Below are 22,970 nucleotides of genomic sequence, written 5' to 3'. Positions count from 1 at the left end.
CTTTCTAGATAGTATCTTCATCATCAGTCTTCCTCCTGCTTTTTACGTCTTCTTCCCAAATGCAATTTGGTGATCAAACTGTAATTTGAATTCAATGACTGCCCACTCCTTTCTTTGGAGATTTAAGAACATTGCACAAAAACCTGTTATTTTTCAGCTGCAACTAACACATATGACGTTGTGCTCTTGTGCAAAAATAGATGTGCTAACGTGTATGTGACGAAGATGCTGCAACAGCAGTTTGCAGAAATATCCTTTATTATGATTACACATATGTGCATATTACATTTTTTTAAAATTTAGTGCTCATTATAGGAATCAGTTCCTATCTGAGAACATAGAAAAAAACTATTTCCCAGGAACTTAACTCAGTCCTCATCAATCAAGTAAAATTAAGAACATTACAATGCTCTCGAACATTTTTACAGTACAGAAGCTTCTAGGATATATGTTTTACATATTTGAGAAAAACAGATCCTGAATGGAAACATCATTAATTTTACCTAACTTAAAAGCATTGCTATAAATTAAGGGGCAGATTTACATGCCCCTTGCGCCACTTTTGCGTCACTTTTAACATGGGAAAAGTGACGCAAAAGTGGCGCAAGGGCCTTGTAAATCTGCCCCTAAGTTCTTGGTAAGGCACAACTCCATAGAAAGTGCACTGGTAAAAAAATGTACTATGATTATAAGTGATGCGAACCAGACAAGTCTTGAGAAGCTGCGCCAATGGATTAGCCATATAAATCCTACCAACATTGCTGCACGGGTGCGGTGGCATGCTGCCCATTTTTTGCCCAGGAGCGCATTGTCCATAATATGGGGCGCCGGTGTTTGCTTGGCTCCGAGAAGTTACATTTAGGTACCTTTATTCCATTTCTTGATCCACTGAGAAATGTCTAATCCTCCCTATCGTTTTATCTCCATTTCTATTATAATATCATTTTACTTTGCACTGATTGCTATGATAAAATATTCCCTTTTCATTTTCCTCCTGCAGTTCTTAACATGTTGCCAGAACTCTGCTCTTAAAGGGAGCACTGCTCTCTGCGGGCCTCAAAGGAGACTTGAACTTCACCTTGTCCGTTAACACACCTTTCTTGTGCTGAAAGTGAACTCTTCTGATGCTCTTTCATTTTCACGTGGTAAGAAAATCCAGTTCTCCCTTTGCAGCCTCACTCCACCATGTCAGCAGAGCTATCCCCTAAATTGCCCAGAGCACACATGCACAGGACTCAGATAACTTTACTTTGGGTTTCACATATTTAATAGGCTCAGTGGTTATACAGCAGAGCTATCTCCCAGGTTACTCATGCCTCCGGCAGTAAACTATCCTCTCACCCTGAACTCAAAACGCTCATCCTGCACTTGTACTATTGACATACTGCTCACCCTATACTTGCACGCCTCTCACTTTGTACAGGGTAATAGTTCTCACCCTCTACACTCACACAATTCTCATTCTGCAGTAAACACACATCAACCACCATGCATTGGGGCACTTTCACCCTGCACTCAGACACTTATCAATGTTCATGCTTGCACCACTCACCCTGCACAGAGAGCAGTCAAGCCATTCTCCCTGCACTCATACACTGCTCCCACACCTCTAAATTATTATTAATCCCCTAGACGAAATTTAATGCATGCTTGTTTTAATACTTGTGATTGCTGTAAGGGTTTCCTCCATAGTACTTGTAACTGGCATCATACTTTCCTGTGACCAAACAATGTCTGTGGTATCCCTTCTAAATTCTTTGCAAGAGCTCACTATTCATGCTGAATATAATTTGGAAAATTGTTTCTACCAAACGTGTTTTTAAAAAAAAAATTAAAAAACTTTGTTTATTAGTATTTTTACATTCATCAACACAAAACATGTGGTTGTATGTAAAAATTATTTTCATTTCCAATGTGGGATTTTTCTTTTGCGAGAAGATGCCGGAAGGAGCGACTATCTTTTAGATAGGCTGCCCTGGCCAGTTCTCGCCAGTATTCTTCCTCACAAATTCTCTTGACTGGTATCTGCGTTTGCTTCCTCCCCTCAGCTATAGATATTCCATCCCCGCCTTTTACAGCAAATACTAGAAGTGCTTTAGCTGTTTCGCAATCGTCAGTAAACCATTCTGCCTCTTTGCGTCTAACAGTTTTTATCTTGGATGTTGGGTGAAAGATACTCATGATTCAAGTGACTAAGTCATTGAGTATTTCCATAACTGCTGGATTATGCACTGTATCCCCAATCAGATTGATCACATATACAACTTCATTATATAGTCATGAAAGAAGACCCCTGTCCATTTGAACCTGTGGCTACTTTAACCTTCTATCATCTTTAGTTGTTATGATTGGAAAATCCATTTAAACACAATTTCCGATCACTTAATGCATAAGGATTATTTATCAGGTTGAAGATCAGAGCGCTGTGGTCACCGTCCTTTCTGTCAATGACCCCCATAACATGGAAATCAGGCCATAAGTTTAAATCAAGTAAAATGTAATATATACTACTTTTGGCATTTGCTCTTTTGTAGGTATTTGCAAAGCAACTTAAGTGCTTCGCTTCAGGATTGGATTTTGCAGAATTGGAATACCCATCTCCTAATCGTCTTCTAAGGTTAGTTCCTGTATCAACTGTATGGGTTCCAATGTTGTATTCATGTCGCCAGCTATCACCAAATGAATCTTTGTTTTATCCTTTGCCAGAAAGTAAACCCAATGTTTCTGAATCATTGCTAGAAATGGGTATTCTGATTGGCTAGGATTTGCACCTAAGTGAGGCAGAATCCACCACTCTAGTCAGGATAAGGGGAATATATGTCTAACATAAGCCCTGCTCACCCCTTGGTAGCTTAGTACGAGCAGTCAGGTTTATCCCAGGGGCAGTGTGTAAAGCATTTGCACATAACAAACAGTAATACAGCGAAAATACTACAATAGGACTGAACACCAATTTTAGAAAAAACTCCGAATATTCATCTGTGTAAAACAAGACCAAAACGATAAAAATCCAACACGGTTATCCAAAATACCAATAAAGCAAAAAATACTTTATATACAGTTCCTTGAAATCGATAGCTCCATCCAGGGCTATCACGGCATCGTGAGCACACAAATCTAACAGTTCTGGCGGTGTTGGGGAGACCCGTTAAACTGTAACTTTGGAGATGCAGGGCGGCAGACCTTGAGGTGAACCCTGGAGCAGCGGCATTGGCAGGCACTGTTTCCGGAAGTTGGTGCTGGTGTCATAGGGCCCTTGAAGTCACACACGTTGCAGGTCGAACTCCTTGAGTTTGAAGTCAGGAGCACAGGTGTCAGCAGGCATCGGGACTGCGGTGTGATGCAGAGTGGTGTGACCTGCGGTACCCTCCGGTCGGGGTGCAGGCAGTGGCTCAGTGACAGTAATCCTGCGGCGTCAGCTGCGGTGTGAAGTGAGGCAGTGCTCGTTGCGGTGATGACAGGTCACGTGCAAGCAGGGGTGATGTCGTCAGTATACCCAAGGCTGTGGTGCAGATGGGGCAATGAGTGCCCACAGGTCACGGTGCAGGCAGAGGTGTCAGTTGATGATCTGGAGTCGATGGCGATGTCGTCTGTGGGGCAAGACTGTGGTGTGGAACGGGGGGTGCATTGTGTAACTTACGAGCAGTGCTCCTATCAAATGATAGTGCAAGCAGCGGCGTCGATGTCAGCTTGGAGCAGCATGAACAGAGAGACCAGGTCTATGGTGCAAAGTGTGGACGGTGCTCCGTGTTCTCCACCAGCGGTGTCCACAAGTCACGGCGCCAGGTCACAGCGCCATCTGTTAGACTAGGATTGCGGTGCGAAGTATGACCATGCCCTCTGTGGTACCTTCAGGGGACGGAGCTGGCAGCGGCATCTTTGACGGTGTCGGGTTACCTTTTTTCCTCTGTGGCAGCTGAAACATCCAGTTCTAGAAGTCGATACCCATAGGATGCTGAAGTCTTTCATTGCCCTGAGACTTTCAACAGGAGGCATGTTCTACATAAAGCCCTTGGAGATACTTAGAATGCAGAAAGAACAGTCCAGTCCTTTCCCTGCCCAAGACAAAAGCAGCAACTGCAGACCAACCCAGTAAAGCAGACAGTAAAGTGGTAGTTTCTCCTCACAGTTCTTACAGCTCTTCTTCCTGGCAGGTACCTTGATCCAGCAATAAGCTAAAGTTCTAGGGTCAGGGCCACAATATTTATAACACATTTCCCTTTGAAGTTGGCACAAAGTTCCACTGGCATACATAATCCAGTTCTGCCTGGATCAAGCCAGGCTCACTCCATGCAGTGGAGACAGCACTGTGGAAGACAGACACGTGCAAGCAACAACTCCTCCCACTACTCTAAATGCAGCCAGGTCTATTCAGCCTAGCTATGTGTCACCCAGGAAAGGCAGGACACACCTCAACCCCCCGCGTCTGTCTAATGTGAATGCACAAATCAGCCCCTATCAGACTAAAACCCAGACAGTGAATGGACACTGGTAGACTCACATAGATGGTTAACCCCTTTCTCATTTGTCTTGGTGGAGCTTTGAGTGTTAATGTTTTTTTCTTCCTGGACCTGAACTTCCATATTAATATTCTGGTGATAAGTAGGGGTAGGTATACTTAAACAAGATTTGAGAGCCCCGTGACAGGCAAATACGTAAATCCAAATTCTAGTGCATGTTGCTCTTTGCTTAATTCTAAAGCTACGTACTCAAACTGAGAGTTCTGCAGTGAGCCACATTTCACTTCTAATAAATTAGCTCCAATCAAGGAATAACAATGTCTAAAGCTCCTCACCCAGTGGATCATTGTATTCTTGAGGGACTCACTATTTTCTTTCATTCCTGTGGGAAGTTTAGGGACATTGATCCTACACACTCTTCTCAATGTATTCACAATTGGATTAACCTGGGCCAACAAGCCCCCCCTCCACTAAATAACCCAGCACTCTGATTCCACCTTTGGTCATAGGGCTTTTAGGACTGTGGAAAGCTTCTGTTAAATCTATCATAAGTAATCAAATATTGTTTGATTTCTTGGGCACGGTTTAGGGGTTTATGTGAGGCATTAGAGCAACGCCATGTTATATTATCTCCCATATGTTTATTCCATTTTACTTAACACTATTGTACCCTATCATACATAGTTATGGGATCCATCTCAGAGGCGGTGTTCCCTTTCTGGCTTGGTCCCCCTGATTGGTCTCTTGTTGTGGGCCTATTTGCTCAGTCCTTGTAAATGGGCTCTAGCCTAGCGTTCCCATTGTCTAACATGTTGGCCACACTCAACTTCTCTAGTCTAGAATGTTTCTGGGATACTTGTTATCTCAAGCTATTAATCTCGCCCCTTAATTGCTGAATAAGTTCTCTCAGTTCTCTTATGGAGTCACCTTCACTTGGTATGCATGAACCATTTTCCCTATGAGCCCCTTCATCCTGTTTAATATTTCCAACATTATCACTGGGGTTATTAGCAAGTGAACTATATTGGTTTGTACAAGGCACCTCAAAAATGCTATTAGTTCCAGTATCTTTTTGTCCTTCCAGACTTATTATAACATGTCTCCCCATATAAGCAGCACTCACTGTTTGTTTTAGCTCAAAGGAAACTTCACTCGCTTTGTCATGCTTGGTCTGCTTCGTACTTCCAGCCTTCGTTTTGGCAGAGTTTTGACCCTTTTTTAAGATCCCCGTGATCTCTGGTGAACTAGCTTTATATTCCTTCTTTTTACCATCGCTGAAAATAGTTTCTACTTTTTCAATAAGGTTGTCAATTTCATCTATCACACAATTCCCGGCAGTGTGTTGGCCAAGCCATTTACTGTTTACTGTTCCTTGCAGACTTTTCCAAGCTTTCCTCTTCCCACTGATACCATCGAAAGAAGGAAACAAAATCAGGCCAACAAAGTAATGCTTAGTAGAGCCCAATCTAAATTTTGAGGTCCACCATCTGCTTAATGCTGTTGAGATAGGGCTTGCGATATCAATCAAAAACTGTCAGCGCTCTTCCCAAAAATAATACAGGTAAAACAATGGAGGAACCAAGGTGGGTGGCCCTGCCCTGCCTCTTCATTTCACTGACGGGTGCACGACAGGCCCGCCTTTGGCCTGGCCTTTGCCTGGGCGCAGCCCAAGCCTCTGTAGGTAGACGGGTGCCTTTCAGCATGCAGCACGGGGGAATCAGTGTTGGCCCCTCTTTTTTTGCAGCAATGTGTTGTGGGATAGGGAGTTCCTTTGGGCATCAGACAGCACACCAAACATCCCACTCCGCAGTAGGTAGATTGGTGCTTTTCAGCATGCGGTGCGGGGGGAATCAGTGTCAGCCCCTTCTCCTTTGCTGCAATGTGTTGTGGAACAGGGACACCCTCTGAACAGCAAACAGCACACCAAACGTCCCGTGTCTCAGTAGGTGAATGGGCGCTTTTCAGCATGCAGCACAGGGGAATCAGTGTCCGCCCCTCCTCCTTTGCAGCAATGTGTTGTGAGACAGGGAGTTCCTCTGATCAGCAAAGACCACAATTGTCCTGCTCTCCGGTTGGTAGATGGGAGCTTTTCAGCATGCTGCGCGGGGGAATCTGTGTCAGCCTCTCCTCCTTTGCAGCAATGTGATGTAGGACAGGGAGTCCCTCTGGGCAGCAAATAGCACACCAAACATCCTTGGACTCGTATGTCTTGCTTTTCCCATTGCGAGCATGCAGTTAAAAATACATGCTTGCAAAGTATTTTTCATTAAAAACCAAAACTGATTGATGGTTTCAACTATGGCATGGACAACTCAACAGTGCACATCCATTACTTCAATAAGTTTCCATTTTTCAGCGTTGCACAAGGACATGTGTCCTGGTGTACCTTAGGCTTGGTCTGTTGTTATAGGAACTGAACTTTCGTGGGTGAGGGAGATTTATATTTCTGCTGCCCATGCTTTTCATGTTTTATTGTAAAGGCATCTTACAGAGCTGTCCCACACCTGTTTTGTCATATGCTACTGTTTCTCACCCTGTCCCTTTTTAGGTCGAGCCTGAGCCAGTGCGCAAGCACTGCTCTGGGGAAGATTTGTTGTAGTTCAGAATGGGAGAGAAGCCCTGCCCTTTTCCCCACCCTTATTTTTCATTGGCTTGTGTCTTTGTCCTTTGTAAATGCTGGCGTCTGATTTCTTAATAGGCTTATTAGTCCCTACTTAGTACAGCCATGTCGTCATTTGTAACCTCCCATGGCTACTGGCCCCTTTACTTGGTTGTTACACGGTACATGTTCTATTTTCTTTATTGAGTTTCTCCTACCTCAAGCACGATGACGTGCTTTGCTTACATGCAGCGCGCCATGCCCGCTTTCACTTTCGCAGCAGCCGGGGCAATGGCGGGCGCTTGTTTCCAATGCCATAGGTCTCGCATTATAGCACTGCAAATATTTTTTTTTGTTCTTTCCGTTGACGTCTACCTCATCTCCTCTGTTAAGAAGTCAGCTTCACCAGAGCTGACTCGGAGGGAATCAGCGTTCCCATGGCGCAGTCCAGCTTCAAGCAGGTCTAATACTGCGTGTTTCACCTGAATGGCCCTCAAGCCTGAGCTTTAAGAAGCCAGGCTCATCTTGAAGAGGTGGAATTATTTTGCTGATTGTCCTGCTTTACTCCCTTCTATTTTCTTTAAAAGCCGCGTGGTTTACGGGGTGAAGCTTAGACCTCTGGTATGTGAATTCTGCCCAAACATTGATTCCTATGTGTCGTGAAATATATTTCATTTCCAACTATGCAACGCGTTACCCAATATAGATAGAACAAAGTGCAGCTATGGGAATCACTGCTAAATCATAGTATATCCACTGAATGTTAAGCGATTGCAAAGGAGGAATTTAGATGCGTGCGTTTTTAGCAGGTGTCCTGGGTACAGATCAGGACTTTTGTAAATAACCTTTTTGTAATGATTACTCAGTGCAAATAAGAATTTTGCGACAGAAACTTTGTGGCAAAACGTGGTTCAAACTTTAATCAGTGCACGTTTCCATTTTTTCTTATTAATGACACACCGCTGTTTGAAAAGGGCATGCATAGCTTTACTGATATCTTTATACACTTTTCATCTGAGCAAAAGTCAGTCCATTGAATGTGAGGACGGCGACAAGAAGCCATTATTTCACATTTTCCGGAGCTAGCACAATATTAACTTTTCAACTTACCCATTCGCTTCATTTTCCTGCCACACTCGCACCCATGGGGTTCAATTGATTGTGTAGGTAGATTGCTAGATTGGGACGGGCACTGAAAAGAAAGGCTCACGGTGCGCCTTGATATGGAGCTTCCTGGAGCTGTTGCCTTTGTTGTCCGAGCTATTGTTTTATGCGCCTGCATTACGTACATTGAATTCATTTAATCAACTTTTTCTCCTACTTAGTGCTTTATTTTCAGACAGATCAACCCAGAAACAGAAAGAGGCAAACGTTGCTCACGGTTTTCGAGTTGTGCTATCTAAAAATAAAGCGCTAACTCAGATACATAATTAAATGATTAAATCAATTCACTTTAAACCCAGGTACTCTGCACCAGAAAAGTCCATCACGATACAGCCCCTGATCCTTCGAGAACAGCTTGCATTGAAGGAAGTTCAAGATTGGAAGGTTAAATTAGTAAGGATTCATCTACGTATGGGTCTATTTAATTGCTGTACAAGATGCGAACATGTCAGCAAGCCCACTTTGCAGTAACCTGCATACCATCAAATTTAGGAGGACAAAGTTAACTACACGTCCTTTACTTGCTAGAACAGAGGTCTTCAATCTGTGGGCCGAGCCCCGGAGTCTTGGAAATGGGGTCGCACATTCCCCAGCTTCACTTGTCCCTGCAATCCAGAAGGTTTGCTTTCCTTCTGGAAAAAGACAGCTGTCCTGGGACAGCTAATTGATATTGTTATCAGCTGCTTGCCTGAATGAAATGCAAATCAGTTAATCTGCAAGTGTAAAGGATGAGCAGTTGTGGCTTTAATTGATCAAATAACACCAAGGTTTGTGATGACAAAAAAACAAATCTTTGAGTGGAAGTGCAAAGAGTTAACATTTGGGTTGGGAAGAGCTTGCTTGTAATTTTAACTCCATTTACACAGCCCTTAATACCCCTACAGAGGTGTTGAAGGGGCCGTTATATGAAAAACAAATTGCATTACATACGCTCTAGTATTACTAAAATCTACAATTTGGAAGCACCATTTTATAGTAAAACTACTTGCACATTTTGCAGCATTCTATCTTATACTGTGTGTAATGCATGTATAAAATAATGATTTGCATATTTACAGTGCTTTCTGTCACAAGCTGGGACCTCGTTGCACTAAAAATACACATCACTATTATCCAATGCACCAATCCAGATTTAATTCTGTGGCTCTCTGTGGTTACACACAGACCTCTGCATTAACTAATAGAAGTTTCATAATGTACTGCAGTGCATTTCCCACTGAGTAACAACTTTTACATTTATTTTTCATTTACGCTGCCCATTATTTTATATGTAGATAGCTGATGGTCAAAGAACTAAAAAATCTACAGAATATTTTGGTGCTTATTTATGAGAGGCTTGCATCGCCAGAGCATCACTTTTTGTGATGCTCCGGTAGCACAAGCGTCTTAACCATACCTACGAGGTGGTGTAAAGTCACCCTGCATGGCCTCATAGATATGGAGTAAGACAAAGCAGCACAAGCCACTGCATTGCCTTATTCTGCGTCAAGGAGGTGTTACATGGACTTTGCGTGGGGTTCCCAAGAAAAACCCATGGATTTTGATGCTACCCCATATCTACAAAATCACGTAAACCTAGGGCAGCTCCAAAAACAGACGCCTCCCCAGTGGAGGCGTAACGAGGAGAAACGTTTTATGATCTCCTCGTTTTTCCTCTTTCCATGCGCGCTGCATTCTGTAGCTCACATAGAAAGAGGAAAACGTCTCTCTGAATTGTTTTTGTGAAGAAAGGTGCCCCTTCCTGTACAGAAACAACCCTGCCTGTGTTGGTGCTAGGCAGTAATTTGTGCGCCAGCGCAAGGGAAAAGGATAAGAATGCACATTATTTCATAAATATGGTGCATTCCTGCCCTTTCATGTTGGCATAGGACAGCACCGTAAGAAGACTTGCGGCACTGCCCTATGCCAATTCCTCATAAACGTGGCCCTTTGTTTTTATCTGCACCTTTGACTACACCCCCACGCTCACTGACCTTTGGTTTGCTAAACACTTTTTAATATTACTTTTCCACCGTAAAAAATATTTGCTGTGGGGATTGGGGGCTTTAATGGTTGTCGATGGTGAGGAGTACCAGGTTCTAGAAATTTTTGTCAGAAGGGGGTCCTTACGTCTAAAATAGTTTGACTAGGGGGGCCTCGGCATCGTAAAGTTTGAAGACCTCTGTGCTAGAAGAACTGAGGAGTGTCATTAAATGTATTAAGACCACAACAATGCTAGCATACCTGGTATCGTCCCTACCCATGCCCATTGGAAACACTGTGTGAATCTGCGCAGCTGTGTTGAATTTTACTTCAATACATTTGTAAGTGTTTTTTACACATACTAAATTAGGTGAATTTATGCTATTCTAGGATCACTTGAGCTTGTGTTTTGGGTTGTGGTAGTTGCGGGTGCCTTTACAAACATCACTCCTAGACAGTGTGTATGGTTTCTCCCAAGGAAGTGTCAAGGGCAGTATTGAACTATAGGTATAGTTGGGCAGGAAGAAAAAAGCCATGGTCCCAGGACTGTGGCCGCCCGTGAATGGCAGAATGTAAGTGGAGGGCAAGGATTTGTCTCAGAGCACACCTTGTGCTTGGCTTTCAAGGACACCCGCTACTAGGTACGAATGGCTCATGCTCTGTGGACCTGCGGTATACAGATTAAAATACAGTTTGAAAGGTCAGCAGTCTATTGCAAATTAGATAAACAGATGGAAATATGTAGTTTCCAAATACAGCTGTGGCTAACATTGTCAGATCAGCCCCCACCCTGCATGTTGCACAAGTGCGCATAAAAGCGAGCCTCTGCACTACAAGAGGGGTTTAGAGTAGGCTCTCCCTCCCCAATCTTTTGAAAATAATTGCATTTTAAAATACATTGTTCATTATCATTCAAACCTTGTCCAATCATTGATGAATGGATGGAGTTTGTAGACAGGGTTGAATGGTTCAATGAATGAATAGTTGGATGATGAGGAGTGGGCGGATGAATTAATACAAGAATGGATGACAATGAATAAAGTCTTTTAATTACATGGAGCAAATGATCTCAATGCATCCACCAAAGGTGGGTGCGTTGGTTTTCACTGTAGCCTTTGCATTAAATCATTAGCGTACTCAAACACAAATACTACCACCAAGCCTAATGAAACATGTGTAGCCTAGAAGTATGTAACTGAATGCTATGATTTAGCACATCAAAGAATTAAACACAGGGTGATAAGCTTTGATATAAAATGGGACAGAGAATGAGATAACCATGCAGTGGCTGGCTGGCACAAAAGCCTTGCCTTAGTCCTGGCTTCCACTTGACAGCACTGTGTGATCTCAGACAATTACTTTTTGGTCGAGCCTGGGCAGCACATGTGCTGCTCTGTGAGGCATGCTGTATTGGAGTATGCACCTGAAGCCCCACCCCCTCTCCGCAAATATTATTAATTGGCTTGTGTCATTGTCCTTCCTATAAGCTGGCTTCTGATTCCTCAATAGACTTGTTAGCCCGTCCTTAGTACAGCCTTGTCTTCATTTGTAACCTCCCATGAGGAAACCCACTTTTACATGTGTTGTTGCTCTGCAGGCTTTAATTACAGCCTCTGAGCATTATTTTGTTTAATTGTTTTAGCATGCATGCTCTTTCAGGGAGGACATGCTCTCTCAGAAGGCTTTATTATTTTTGGGACACAGCACAGCACGGAACGCCATGCTTGTAGCGGCAGTCGTGCCTTTACTTTATGTGCTGCCCAAAACGGGGTGGCATGCTTTTTTTAACTATTAATTTAATTCTTTTTTTTAAAGTGTCCCATGCCACACTTACACTTTAATGTCGGCCGCGTCCCTTTCCTTAAATGAGCTGAGTCTAAGGAAAGGGTCGCTGCCGCCATTAAAGTGAAAGTGCAGCATGGGGCATTTTACAAAAAAAAAAACATTTTTGTCAACTTGACAAACAAATGCTTTTTTTTGTAAAAGCGCCCCATACCACGCTTTCACTTTAATGGAAGCCACACCCCTTTTTATTTAGTCATGGTTCATCTAAAGAAAGGGACGCAGCCAACAATAAAGTTAAAGCGCCGCACAGGCATTTATACAAACTAGCATTTGTAATGCAATAGGTGTCGCATTTACGAAACTGTCGTAAATGCAAGACCTATTGCATTGCAAATGCTTGTTTATTTATGGGATGGAGCCTACCCATAAGCTTTCAGTGCGCCACCAGAGTGTGTATTTTTCTTATTCTCAAAATATACCTGTTTTGTGAAACAGAGGCCTGCAGACCTGCTTTCCTTGCGGTACCTGTTTTGTGGAAGGTGCTTGCACTGCTGTTTTGTTTGTGCTATATCTATTTTGTGTAAAGTTATTTTTCATAGGTCCTGCTCTTGCTCGCTGTTTTCTGTGTTTTGAAGCTTTGCCCTATTGTTGTCGATGTGGGGCCTGTTTTGTGTAGAAGAAGTTTGCACAGCTGCTTCAAGCGCTATCCCTGTTGAACAGTGCTTTAAATGGGCCAGTACTCACCGGTACTGAGTACCGTCACTTCCGACTTTTTTTGCCCTCAGTACCGGCACTTTTCTGTAGCCAGGGAGAGGACCGGTACCCTGATCAACAGCACGGCAGGCGCAGGTTAGGTTTCTCCTCCAGGGCAGATTCCTCTCTGCTTCAGAGGAGCATTTAATTATGTGTAATGGGTTAATCTGTTTTATTGCCATAAACGCATTTCTCGTGTGTTTTGACATGTGCTGCAACTGGTACAGAAGTCATTAGGTACGATCATATATTGCTCTTCGCCCCGCCCCTAGCCCCGCCCACTTGCCACGCCTCTATTCTAATGAGTACCTGCACTTATTTTTTCCCATTTAAAGCACTGCTGTTGAAGGAAACGTCACTACTAATGCAGCCCCTGTTCTAAGCGAGGTCATCTTTCACTCCTGTCACTACTGTTGTTGCACTGGGTTTTGTTTGCAATAGTTTCAGTATGGTACTTTCTTAGTTGTTTCTTTATTACATATTCTGCTTACGTCAGGAGTGGCCTGTGCAGGTAAGAGGTGGGGCGGGGGGATTCGGCAGATGACGATGAGGAAAAATTATATAAATAATTAATTTGCCCTCGTCATCGACCGTCGAATCCCCCCCAACACCGCCTCACCGCTCTTACCTGCATGAGCCGCTCCTGGTTTACGTGCCGCTCTTACCTGCACGAGCCGCTCCTGGTTTACGTGTTTTTTGACGTTGGATAGAATTAGAATGCATGAAAGTTCCAAAGCGGTTTAAAATTACTGCTGGCTGCAGCGGAGACGGAGGCTGTCATCTATTACTCCATGTGGGCTTTTCCTTGGAATAAAATACATTCAGAACTCCTCGTGCTCCTCTATGTTTTCTGTTATTGGAGCACCGACACTTTGAAGTCTACAATGTGTTCTGTTGCGTGATACAATTGCTTAGTACAAACAAGAATTGATCTAACGAAAACACAACACAATCAATATTTTAATGTAATCAATACTTGTTTGATTACTTTAAACAAATGATTGTGTGGTGTTTTTGTTAGATCATTTCTTGTTTGTACTAAGCAATTGTATCACGCAACAGAACACATTGTAGCTCATACTACATAGACCCATGTTCTGAGTGACACCGGGACACAAGGTAATTATCTTTAATGGCCGGCACTTCTGTGTGTGTGCATGAAGCTCCTAACAGTGCCACCTGTACAGCAGCTGTATGTGTAACCAAAATTTTCTCTCCTGCTTCCAGACTTCTATATGTTCCCTAAAGTGAAAACCTGCCCTGGTGCAGCCTTCACTATTGCATCCTAGTGCAAGTGCTGGAGGGATCGCTGTGGACTGTCTCTGCACTTTTATCACAGCTGCACCCATTCCAAGTGCTGTCTTCTCTTCCATGAGAATCATCTTTGCGGCAGAGCTAATACAGGTGAAAAGGGCAGAGGGGCTGGACACTTTACACTCGCACCTATGATGCCATTACTGCTTGCATCCTTTCTGTTTAGGATTACCATGTCAAGAATAGTAGTCCCAGTAAGGTAAAAACCTCCTAGCACATGGCAGGCATTAGTTTGTTATTTCAGAAGATAGACCCCAGACTTTGACAGGCTTGCTTTACCAGAGTACCCATTACATAACAATGGTTTAACCCAACAATGACCCAAGGGACCTGGGTAAAGTGTAACATGCAACAACAGTGGTCCAATCGGAGAGACCAACAGAAAAGATAAAACGAAACTAATTATCTTATGTCCAAACCAAATTCCTCAGCCTTGAGGTTGGGGGTGAGCAATTACTCCTATTAATAAGGAAGATAGTATACAATAATATCAACACTTATCACACACAAATAAGTAAATGCATGTGTTTTTTATACATGCAACTTGACAGTGTAATTACATTATTTACATATGGTCACTCCTGATTGAAAGATGAGAGAAGGTGCTCAAAAAGAGTGCCCGTATAGGGAATTGTGGTTTGAGAATAAAAAGAGGAAATGGCCCTCATACATATGACACAGCTGACTGGCTGATTGCCTAAAAGGGACCTTGAAGAAGACCCTAGAGAATGCAAAGAAAAGGACCCACTATTAATCGTGCTGTCCGGGTTCTCATGGAAACAAGGAAACTGCCAGACTAGTAAAAACAGCTCACCTTATGTGAAGTGCCTTGGAGGGGGACTTAATTATGTGGACATGCAATGAAAAAAGCGAAAATTAGCCCTATTAGTGACTTGCTTCACAATTCCAGCAAAAGTGCAGAGTTGAGAATGACGATTCTACAATTATTGTGCAGAGAGAATCTTGATTTCATTAAAGACATACGGAGGCTAGCATTATGCATATACTTTTATTTGCTGCCCAAACATGCAGCCCTTTAAAGAATGTTATTACATCATAAACGAAAGAACATTAGCAACATAACAAGTATGTAGTCCTGGTTACGATCATCCTCTTGGACTGCGATGACACAGCAACATGAACTTGAGACTCCAGAAAATCCGGTTAGTCTTTGGTATCTGAGAGGAAGCAAAGAGATCGAGTAGTAATAAAAGGAATAAATCCCTAGATAAATCTGGAACAAAAAACGTAATATTCTTAATACCAAAGGCATAAGTATTAATCAACCCAAACCTCTCTGGGAGAGGAGGGTGGGATAATGCTAGCCTCCGTATGTCTTTAATGAAATCAAGATTCTCTCTGCATAATAATTGGAGAATCGTCATTTCATTACAAGACCGGAGGCTATCATTATGCATGTTTAAAGCCATGTAGAGCTACAGAGCTAACATGCTCTATTGGTCTCAAGTAAAACTTAGAGAAAGTACTTGCGTTATACCAATCTGCTGCTTTAAGTATTTCGGGAAGGGAACCTCCTCCCCAACATACTTTGCTAGCCATAGCGTCTCTGGAAGAGTGAGCTCCGAATCTAGACAGATCTACTCCAGCTTCCAGCATAATAGAGCGGATCCATCTTGATAGGGTAGCAGACGAAACAGGTTTAAAAGGTTTGACATATGATAAAAGAAGTTGGTCGTAGCCAACAGGTCTTAAAGGAGTAATTTTATTTTCATAACATTTCATACAATTAACCACACATAGTTTTTCGCATTCCTGGAAGGTAGGATAGAAGATGGATTCAAACATAGTTTTCGTTCTTTTCCAAATATCAAATTGAACGCCTTCACAGGAGTAAAATCTATTAGAAACCTCTAGTGTTCTAATATCGGATACCCTTCTAAAGGAAATCAAGCATAAAAGAGTAGCTAGTTTCATAGATAATCTCTTAAGGGATAGGGAACTATTGGTAGGCCATGAGATGAAAAGATTAAAAATAACGTTAACATCCCAAAGGGATTGATAACGGGCCTTGGGAGGTCTCCTTAAACGAATGCCCTTCATAACTTTTTTGATAAGCGAGTTGCTACCAATTGCAAGATTGTTAATAAGAGAATGACCAGATGAAATTGCTGATCTATAGCAATTGATGGTCCTAAAGGAGAGACCTAGGTCAAAAAGATAAGCAAGGTAATTAGCTATATGTTGGAGAGGGCAGTGAACGGGATCCAGATCCCTTTCCAGGCACCAACTAGACCATTTTCCCCAAATGCCTTTGTATCTTTTCCTGGTTCCTGGAGCCCATGAGTCTTCCAATAAGCTTTTAGCTTCTAACGAAAGGTCAGGATATCTTCCTGAATTCCTTATATCCTCCAAACAAGAAGGTTCATCTTCCCTTCTAGAACTAAAGGATGTTCTTCTCCATCTGGGCCCAAGAGTAGGTTCAAGGATGAAGGAATTAGTCGAGGAAAATCCACCGCCAATTCCATTACTCCCGGAAACCAAACCTGGGACTTCCAAAAAGGAGTTATCAGGATGATTGAGCAAGGTTCGAGTCTGACCTTCCACAAGAGTCTCTGAATCATTGAAAAGGGGGGAAAGGCGTAAGCTCTGATCCCACTCCAATCTTGGACGAAGGCATCTATTCCCGAGGCATGTGGGTCTGGCCTCCAACTGAAGTGCCTCTCTACTTGGTGGGTTAATCTGCTGGCAAACAGGTCTAAATGGATTGGACCCCAAAGTTTCTGGATCATCGAGAAGATCTCGGGATTCAATTTCCAATCGCTCGAGTCGTGAAGGAATCGAGAGTTCCAGTCTGCCCTCAAATTTTCTGATCCGGGAATAAATTCCGCTCTCAATGTTATTTTCTGATTCCAACAAAAATACCAAATTCGTTTGGCAATATCTGAGAGATTTTTCGATCTCGCCCCACCAAGGCGGTTTATATAAGAGACAGCTGAGAAGTTGTCTAAACGGATTAGGGTATTTGAGTTTTTCAGCTGGTCTTTGAAGCTCATCAGAGCATTCAGAGCTGCTAACATTTCTAGCGAGTTTATGTGGAGGGATTGTTCTTCTATGGACCATCTCCCTCCAGTCTCTAAATTGTTTAGGCGAGCACCCCAACCGCGGTTGCTCGCGTCCGATTCTAGAGTAAAATCTGGAACATTACCGAAAATAGCTTTTCCGTTCCAGGATTGGAGATTTTTCAGCCACCAGTGTAGGTCCTCCTTCGCGTCTTCCGAAAGAGGTAGGGAGTCCTCGTACCAAAGGCCTTTTCTCAGACCCAATGCTTTTAGTCTTTGAAGACCCCTGTAGTAAAGAGGACCGGGAGAGATAGCTTGGATAGAGGATGAGAGGAGTCCTAAAACTCTGGCTAGATCTTTTAAACGAATATGATCTTTGGAAAGGGTGAGAGAAACTTGTTTTTTTTATTTTGGTAACCTTCTTGTGAGGAAGGATTAGGTTTGACTTGATGGTATTCACATTGAATCCTAGGAATTCTAATTCCTGTGATGGGATCAGAATAGATTTCTCGAAATTTACAATGAATCCCAGATCTTGAAGGAGATCCATGGTCATTTTCAAATGTTTCAGAATTTCTAGTTTGTCTTGAGACATAATGAGGATATCTTCTAGATAGATTACTAAACGGATTCCTCTCTCTCTGAGGTGGCTGACTACAGGACGAAGCACCTTGGTGAAGCACCAAGGGGCTGAAGAAAGACCGAAGGGAAGACATTGGAATTCGAAGAGATTCCCTTTCCAAGTGAATCTGAGGTATTTGCGAAAATCCTCGTGCATAGGGATGGTAAAATAAGCATCCTTCAGATCCAGCTTTACCAGCCAATCCTTTTCTTGTAAGATATCTCTCAGAAGGTGGATACCTTCCATTTTGAAATGTCTGTAAGTTAGAAATTGGTTTGAGGATTTTAAGTTTATGACGGGACGCCAGCCCTTGTCCTTCTTTTTTACAAGGAAAATAGTACTTAGAAAACTCTTTGACATTTCTGAAAGAGGAATCCTTAAAATTGCTCCTTTTTCTAACATTTGGTGAACCTCTGATTCTATTAAATTCAAATTCTCCTTGTCTAGAATAATCTCTTTGGGAAACTTTTTCTGGAATGGATCTAGAAAAAAGTCTATTTTGAACCCAGTCACGGTCTCTAGAACCCATGGGTCTTTGGTGATTCGAAACCAGTTTTGAACAAAATATTTCAGTCTTCCTGCTACTTGGCAAGGAACGGAGTAAGTTTGACTTACCTTGGCAAGATTGGTTTGAGAAATTCGATCTTCCACCACGGGCTCTTGAACCCCTTCCTCTTTGGGGGTAGAAGTTGGAGCGTGATCCTCTGTAGGGGCGACTCTCTCTTGATTCATGAGGGTAGAATTGGGACCTGTAGTAGCCGCAGCTGGCAGGTTGTCCCCTTCTGCCAGCCCTTCCAAAAAGTGGACGTCCACCAAAGACTCTACGGATATTAGATTGTGCTCTTCTAAAAGCATTAAAGGTGGCTACGTATTTACCCAAAGATTTTAAAAATTGTCACCAAATAAAAAACCTTTGGCGTCACCCAAGTCTTCTTTATAAGAGAGGTCGGCGAGTTTAGGGTTCATTCTTAGAAGAACTGCTTTCCTTCGTTCGGTAATTAAGTTGGCGTTGGCGTTGCCAATAAGACATATTGCGCGTTGTGCCCAGCCTTTTAGTAGATCAGAATTGATAGAGGTATTCTTAGATCTTGCCTGTTCAGTCATATCCAGGATTTTGGATATTGGACCCATAACGTCAAGAAGCTTGTCTTGAGCTTGTTTCAAGCATTTTTCAAATCCCCTTCTAGGGTCTCTTCCTGATTTAAAAAGGAAGGTGATCAGGTCTGGGTCGAGGTTAGGTGTAGTACAGATTTTATCCTCCGTTGAGGGTCTGGGACATTCATTTCTCAGTAAATTGCGTGTATTTGTGTCAAGAGGTTTTCTGACCCATTTTGATAGATATTTTCCTACGTGGTCCATAGGCCACCATTCAGTGCTTCGAGGGTGACGAATGGTAGTAGGATTAAACATCTCCTCCCCACGGGGGGTCTTTAACACTGAGGGAGGATGTTGAGGCTTGGTCTAAGTCCTCATCAAGGTTTTCAAGGGTATCTTTTGGGTCAAACACAAATTCGTCAAAGTCCTCATAGTCTGTTGTTTCATTATAGTAGTCATTAAAATAATCGTTTGTCCCGTAAAGGGTACCGCTTTCTATCATGCTGCTATGGGCACCCATTCTCTCTGCCTCAAGGAATTGAGGTCTATCTATTGTGTCGCTATGGGCACCAAAATCTTTTGTAGCGTGAGAGCTACCACATCTTTTGGCATTGATAGATGCCTCTGAAATATGTTTTCTTTTTTGGGAAGCTTTTCCCTTACTTTGAGTCCCAGAGGTGGAGGGCGATTCCCCATCTGAGAGGGAGAAATATATCTCCTCAGGAGGGGAAGACCTTTTCCTTTTAAAAAGGGCAGCATCCACTGCTTCTTTAATTGAAGATTTTAGTTCTTTATCAATAAACCTCTTAAGGTTATCATCTAGAGTTTCCTTCGGGGGAATTTGTGACACATTTCCATCAGAATCCATAATTATTAAATGATTTAAATAAAGAGGAAATCCCCAATTGAATTTATTAATTTTAAATAATTTCAGGGTGGCCTACCCAGACTATGAGGAAAAATGATAAGCGATTTATGGCAGAAAGCGATTAAATAATCACTAAATGAACTGTCTATTCAATTTTTAAGCTAAAGGCTAGAGTTAAAATAGGCCACTAGGTGGCAGTATTGTTAAAAAACCTCGCATCGTCCTGATCGAGGGCTCCGAAATCATCTGTTAAAACGTACTCAACAGTTGTAAGTAACCGGAAGGAGACTAATGCGGAAATAGCTAGCGCGAGGAGACGCTACGTGGAAGACGCGCTCCGTTGTGGGGAAGACGCGCTCTTCTGTGAAAAGACGCGCTTGGTTAAACAATGAGCGCGAGGGAAGGACGCTGAAGTACGGAGTACGAGGATGCGCTCCTGTGTCTCGTGATTCACGATGTTGTAACGAGACACGGGAAAGCGCGTTTTGAAATTCTAACAAGCCCCAAAGAATGGTGAGAGGCTAAGCATTTAAAATATACGATGTACGATGACACTAGTCGATGTATCCAATTAGGTGAAAGTACAGTAGTGCTAATCTGTTGGCAAATGTACAGATGACAGTCCGTTAGCGTTCATAGAGAATAAGACACGTTTAGGGTAGACAGTAAGATAAAAAGTCAGCAAGGGGGGTAAAACCGCCATAAATTGGCAGGTAATGTTGACAAACAAGGATTGTAATGGTACATGGTATAACAGACCAAAGTAAGGGGCATATCATTCAACCCTAATTATATATAATATCATTCAACTCTATACTATAGGCATATATAAACCAAACAATGTATAAAATGTTAAAATATTGTCCAGGGGTATACATATATCATGAATAATAAGGATAGGAAGAAATAAGGTACTTAGCTGTGTCAGGGCAGCAGACAAAAGAGGATGATCGTAACCAGGACTACATACTTGTTATGTTGCTAATGTTCTTTCGTTTATGATGTAATAACATTCTTTAAAGGGCTGCATGTTTGGGCAGCAAATAAAAGTATTTGCATAATGCTAGCCTCCGGTCTTGTAATGAAATTACTTTGTAGGTAAAAAACTCACTTAAATCTCCGTTTTTTAACGTCTACTCATGGCGTAGATAACAACCTCTTAATGAAGTAATCACCTCATGCTCTGTGGGAAGTCAATGACTAAGGGACTGATTACCAGTCTGTTGGCCTCCCGACTGCCACACTTGTGGTGACGTAGCAGTGGCAGTCCACCATCCGCCGCATTACGACTTCTAAAGTCAATGCGGCAGTCAACAACTGGCTGCTGGCGCGCCACAATGCAATATGCTGAGCGGAGACAGGCACAGTCCCGCTGAGCATGTTATGAGTTTCTGGACCACCAGCCTTTTCATGGTGGGGCTTCAGTGCAGGAAGATGACCACCCCACCATGGGGATACATTCAGGGGGCACAACATTTACCCCCCTGCCTGTAAACCCACAAAGTTCCAGCACGGCATGGATGTGGACGTTCATGCCGTACTGGAACATTTTTATGCTGTTCCCATTGTGGTGCCTATTTTCTAGGCCTGGGCAAAAATGTTGTTCCGTTCGCGGAAATTGCGATAATTTGACATTTTTGCGTTCTGCGGAGAGCGTGAAAATGTCAAAATTCCCGCTTTCCGCAGCTTGGCGATAATTTGTTTCTTGCTCGCGCTGTAAAATAATACATTCTCACACGCGCGCGATCGCCTTACCTGAATCCCTGCGTTCGCTGACAAGTTTTCTTGATCCGGTCGCGTTCTACATGAGATGTTGGATTGTTTTTAGCCATTTGCGCTGTCTCGCGACAGTTCGCGCCCGCAGTGACGTCATGCGTCGCGCGATCACGTCTTTCTTCTCGCGATCATGCACCGCGAGACAACTGAAAACAAGATGGCCGCGCCCGCGAGCAACCACATGGGTAAGTTGGCGACCCGCAACCATGCAGAAAATCTCGCGAACGTGCGGGGAAAAAAATTCTGCATCTTCGCGATATTTCCGCTTGTTTGCGATAATTTTAAAAATTTTCGCGATAATTTGCGAAAGTGGATTTCGCAAATTCCGCCCACCCCTACTATTTTCCAGGTACCCCCATGGGAATAGCAAAGAACCGCCGACTGTATTACGAGTTGTGCATTTCCAACACATAGGGGCATATTATCAAGGCGATCATTTTATCTCACCATAAGCAAGCTGCAGCAAACGGGCTTTAGTGTGAGTTTTTAGACGATAGCGGCCAATTTTTTATCTCAAAGCATGTTAGTGATATTTATCGCTAATTACATGCAAAGTAGGCGTTCCCGTGCAAAAAGGCACACAAACACCACTACTACATATTATCAAGGGGCTCTTTGAAATTCTGAAGAGCCAAAAAACTGGCTCTAACAGCAGTTAGAGCCAGTTACTTAAGACCAGAAAATAGCTGGTCTTAAAAATGGTGATAAAACTTGGACACATATCTCTGCAGGTTTTGGTGCTGGCCAGTGCTGCAAGCAATGTTGCAGCGCTGCCCTGAGACAAAACTACAGTGCAGGAATGTGAACAATCGATAAGATAGTGCGAATACCTGTGCTCCAGTCATGAAAAGTGTTGCTGCGCTGCGACAAGACAGTGTTGCAACACTTCTCACTACGCCCTTCTTGCGACAGCATGGATGCGCTGTAATCACCGGACAGCGCTCCATGATGCAAGTAATGACAGATACGTCAGGAATCCTAACGTATCTGCTGGTGCTAAAGTTAAGCATTGCTGCAGTCGTATCACAACCATGACGCAACTCCAGCAATGCATGGGGCCAGCCTATCCCTGTGGCACTGCCTCACCTTCAGGCCTGCCATTAGGCAGGCGGAAGGTACTGACGCAGTGCTGTTCAGGAGGGGTGCCCTAATGTCGGCGCTGTTGGAGATCCATCGGTGGTGGTTGCGCACTACAGTGTCATCGTTTGCAAGCATTGGTGGAGTGTTGGTGCGGAGGAAGTTGACGAGATGTTCTTTGCTGGCCTTGATCCAGCTGCGAGGGGGTGCGATGATGGCGGTGGCGTCCGGTTGGCAAGGTGAAGACGTGATATTACCAATGATGGTCGGTCCAGAGAGTCCGGTGTTGTGGTTGCAGTTGAAGTACCCGCTGGTGGAGTTGACATGTTTGACCATGTGTCCTGCTATGTGGCCTGTTGAGGTAACTTGCTGCTTGCATCTGATGTCGGTGACCCTCCCCGGGAGGGAGTGGTGCTCTGGTCACTGGGGTTGTCCAGGTGAAACTTGAGTACACCAAGTCAGATGTCGTTGGTGG

The 22,970-nt window shown here is 43.3% G+C and overlaps 1 protein-coding gene across 8 annotated transcripts in view; it reads left to right on the top strand.

Moving 5' to 3' along the window:
• The window catches only part of LOC146811885 (sulfotransferase 1B1-like), a 445,124-nt gene that overhangs the window by 219,605 nt on the left and 202,549 nt on the right, over nt 1-22,970 (top strand). For 2 of the 8 annotated variants that reach the window (XM_085618843.1, XM_085618844.1), the window contains exon 2: nt 2,535-2,617. The exons of 3 other annotated variants lie outside the window; for them this stretch is intronic. Coding sequence is in view for 3 of the 5 variants with exons in the window: in XM_085618840.1 (XP_085474966.1) it covers nt 1,125-1,145; nt 2,535-2,617 (104 nt within the window). In the remaining 2 variants the exon portion in view is untranslated. Of the gene's footprint in view, nt 1-1,000; nt 1,146-2,534; nt 2,618-22,970 lie in introns of those variants that run through there. 3 more of the 8 variants (XM_085618840.1, XM_085618841.1, XM_085618846.1) reach the window with 3 other exon arrangements.

This window comes from Triturus cristatus, chromosome 7 (assembly GCF_964204655.1).
Source record: "Triturus cristatus chromosome 7, aTriCri1.1, whole genome shotgun sequence".
Lineage (NCBI taxonomy): Eukaryota > Metazoa > Chordata > Amphibia > Caudata > Salamandridae > Triturus > Triturus cristatus.
The sequence above is the reverse complement of the archived record's forward strand: the minus strand, read 5'-3'. Positions and strand labels throughout refer to the sequence as shown.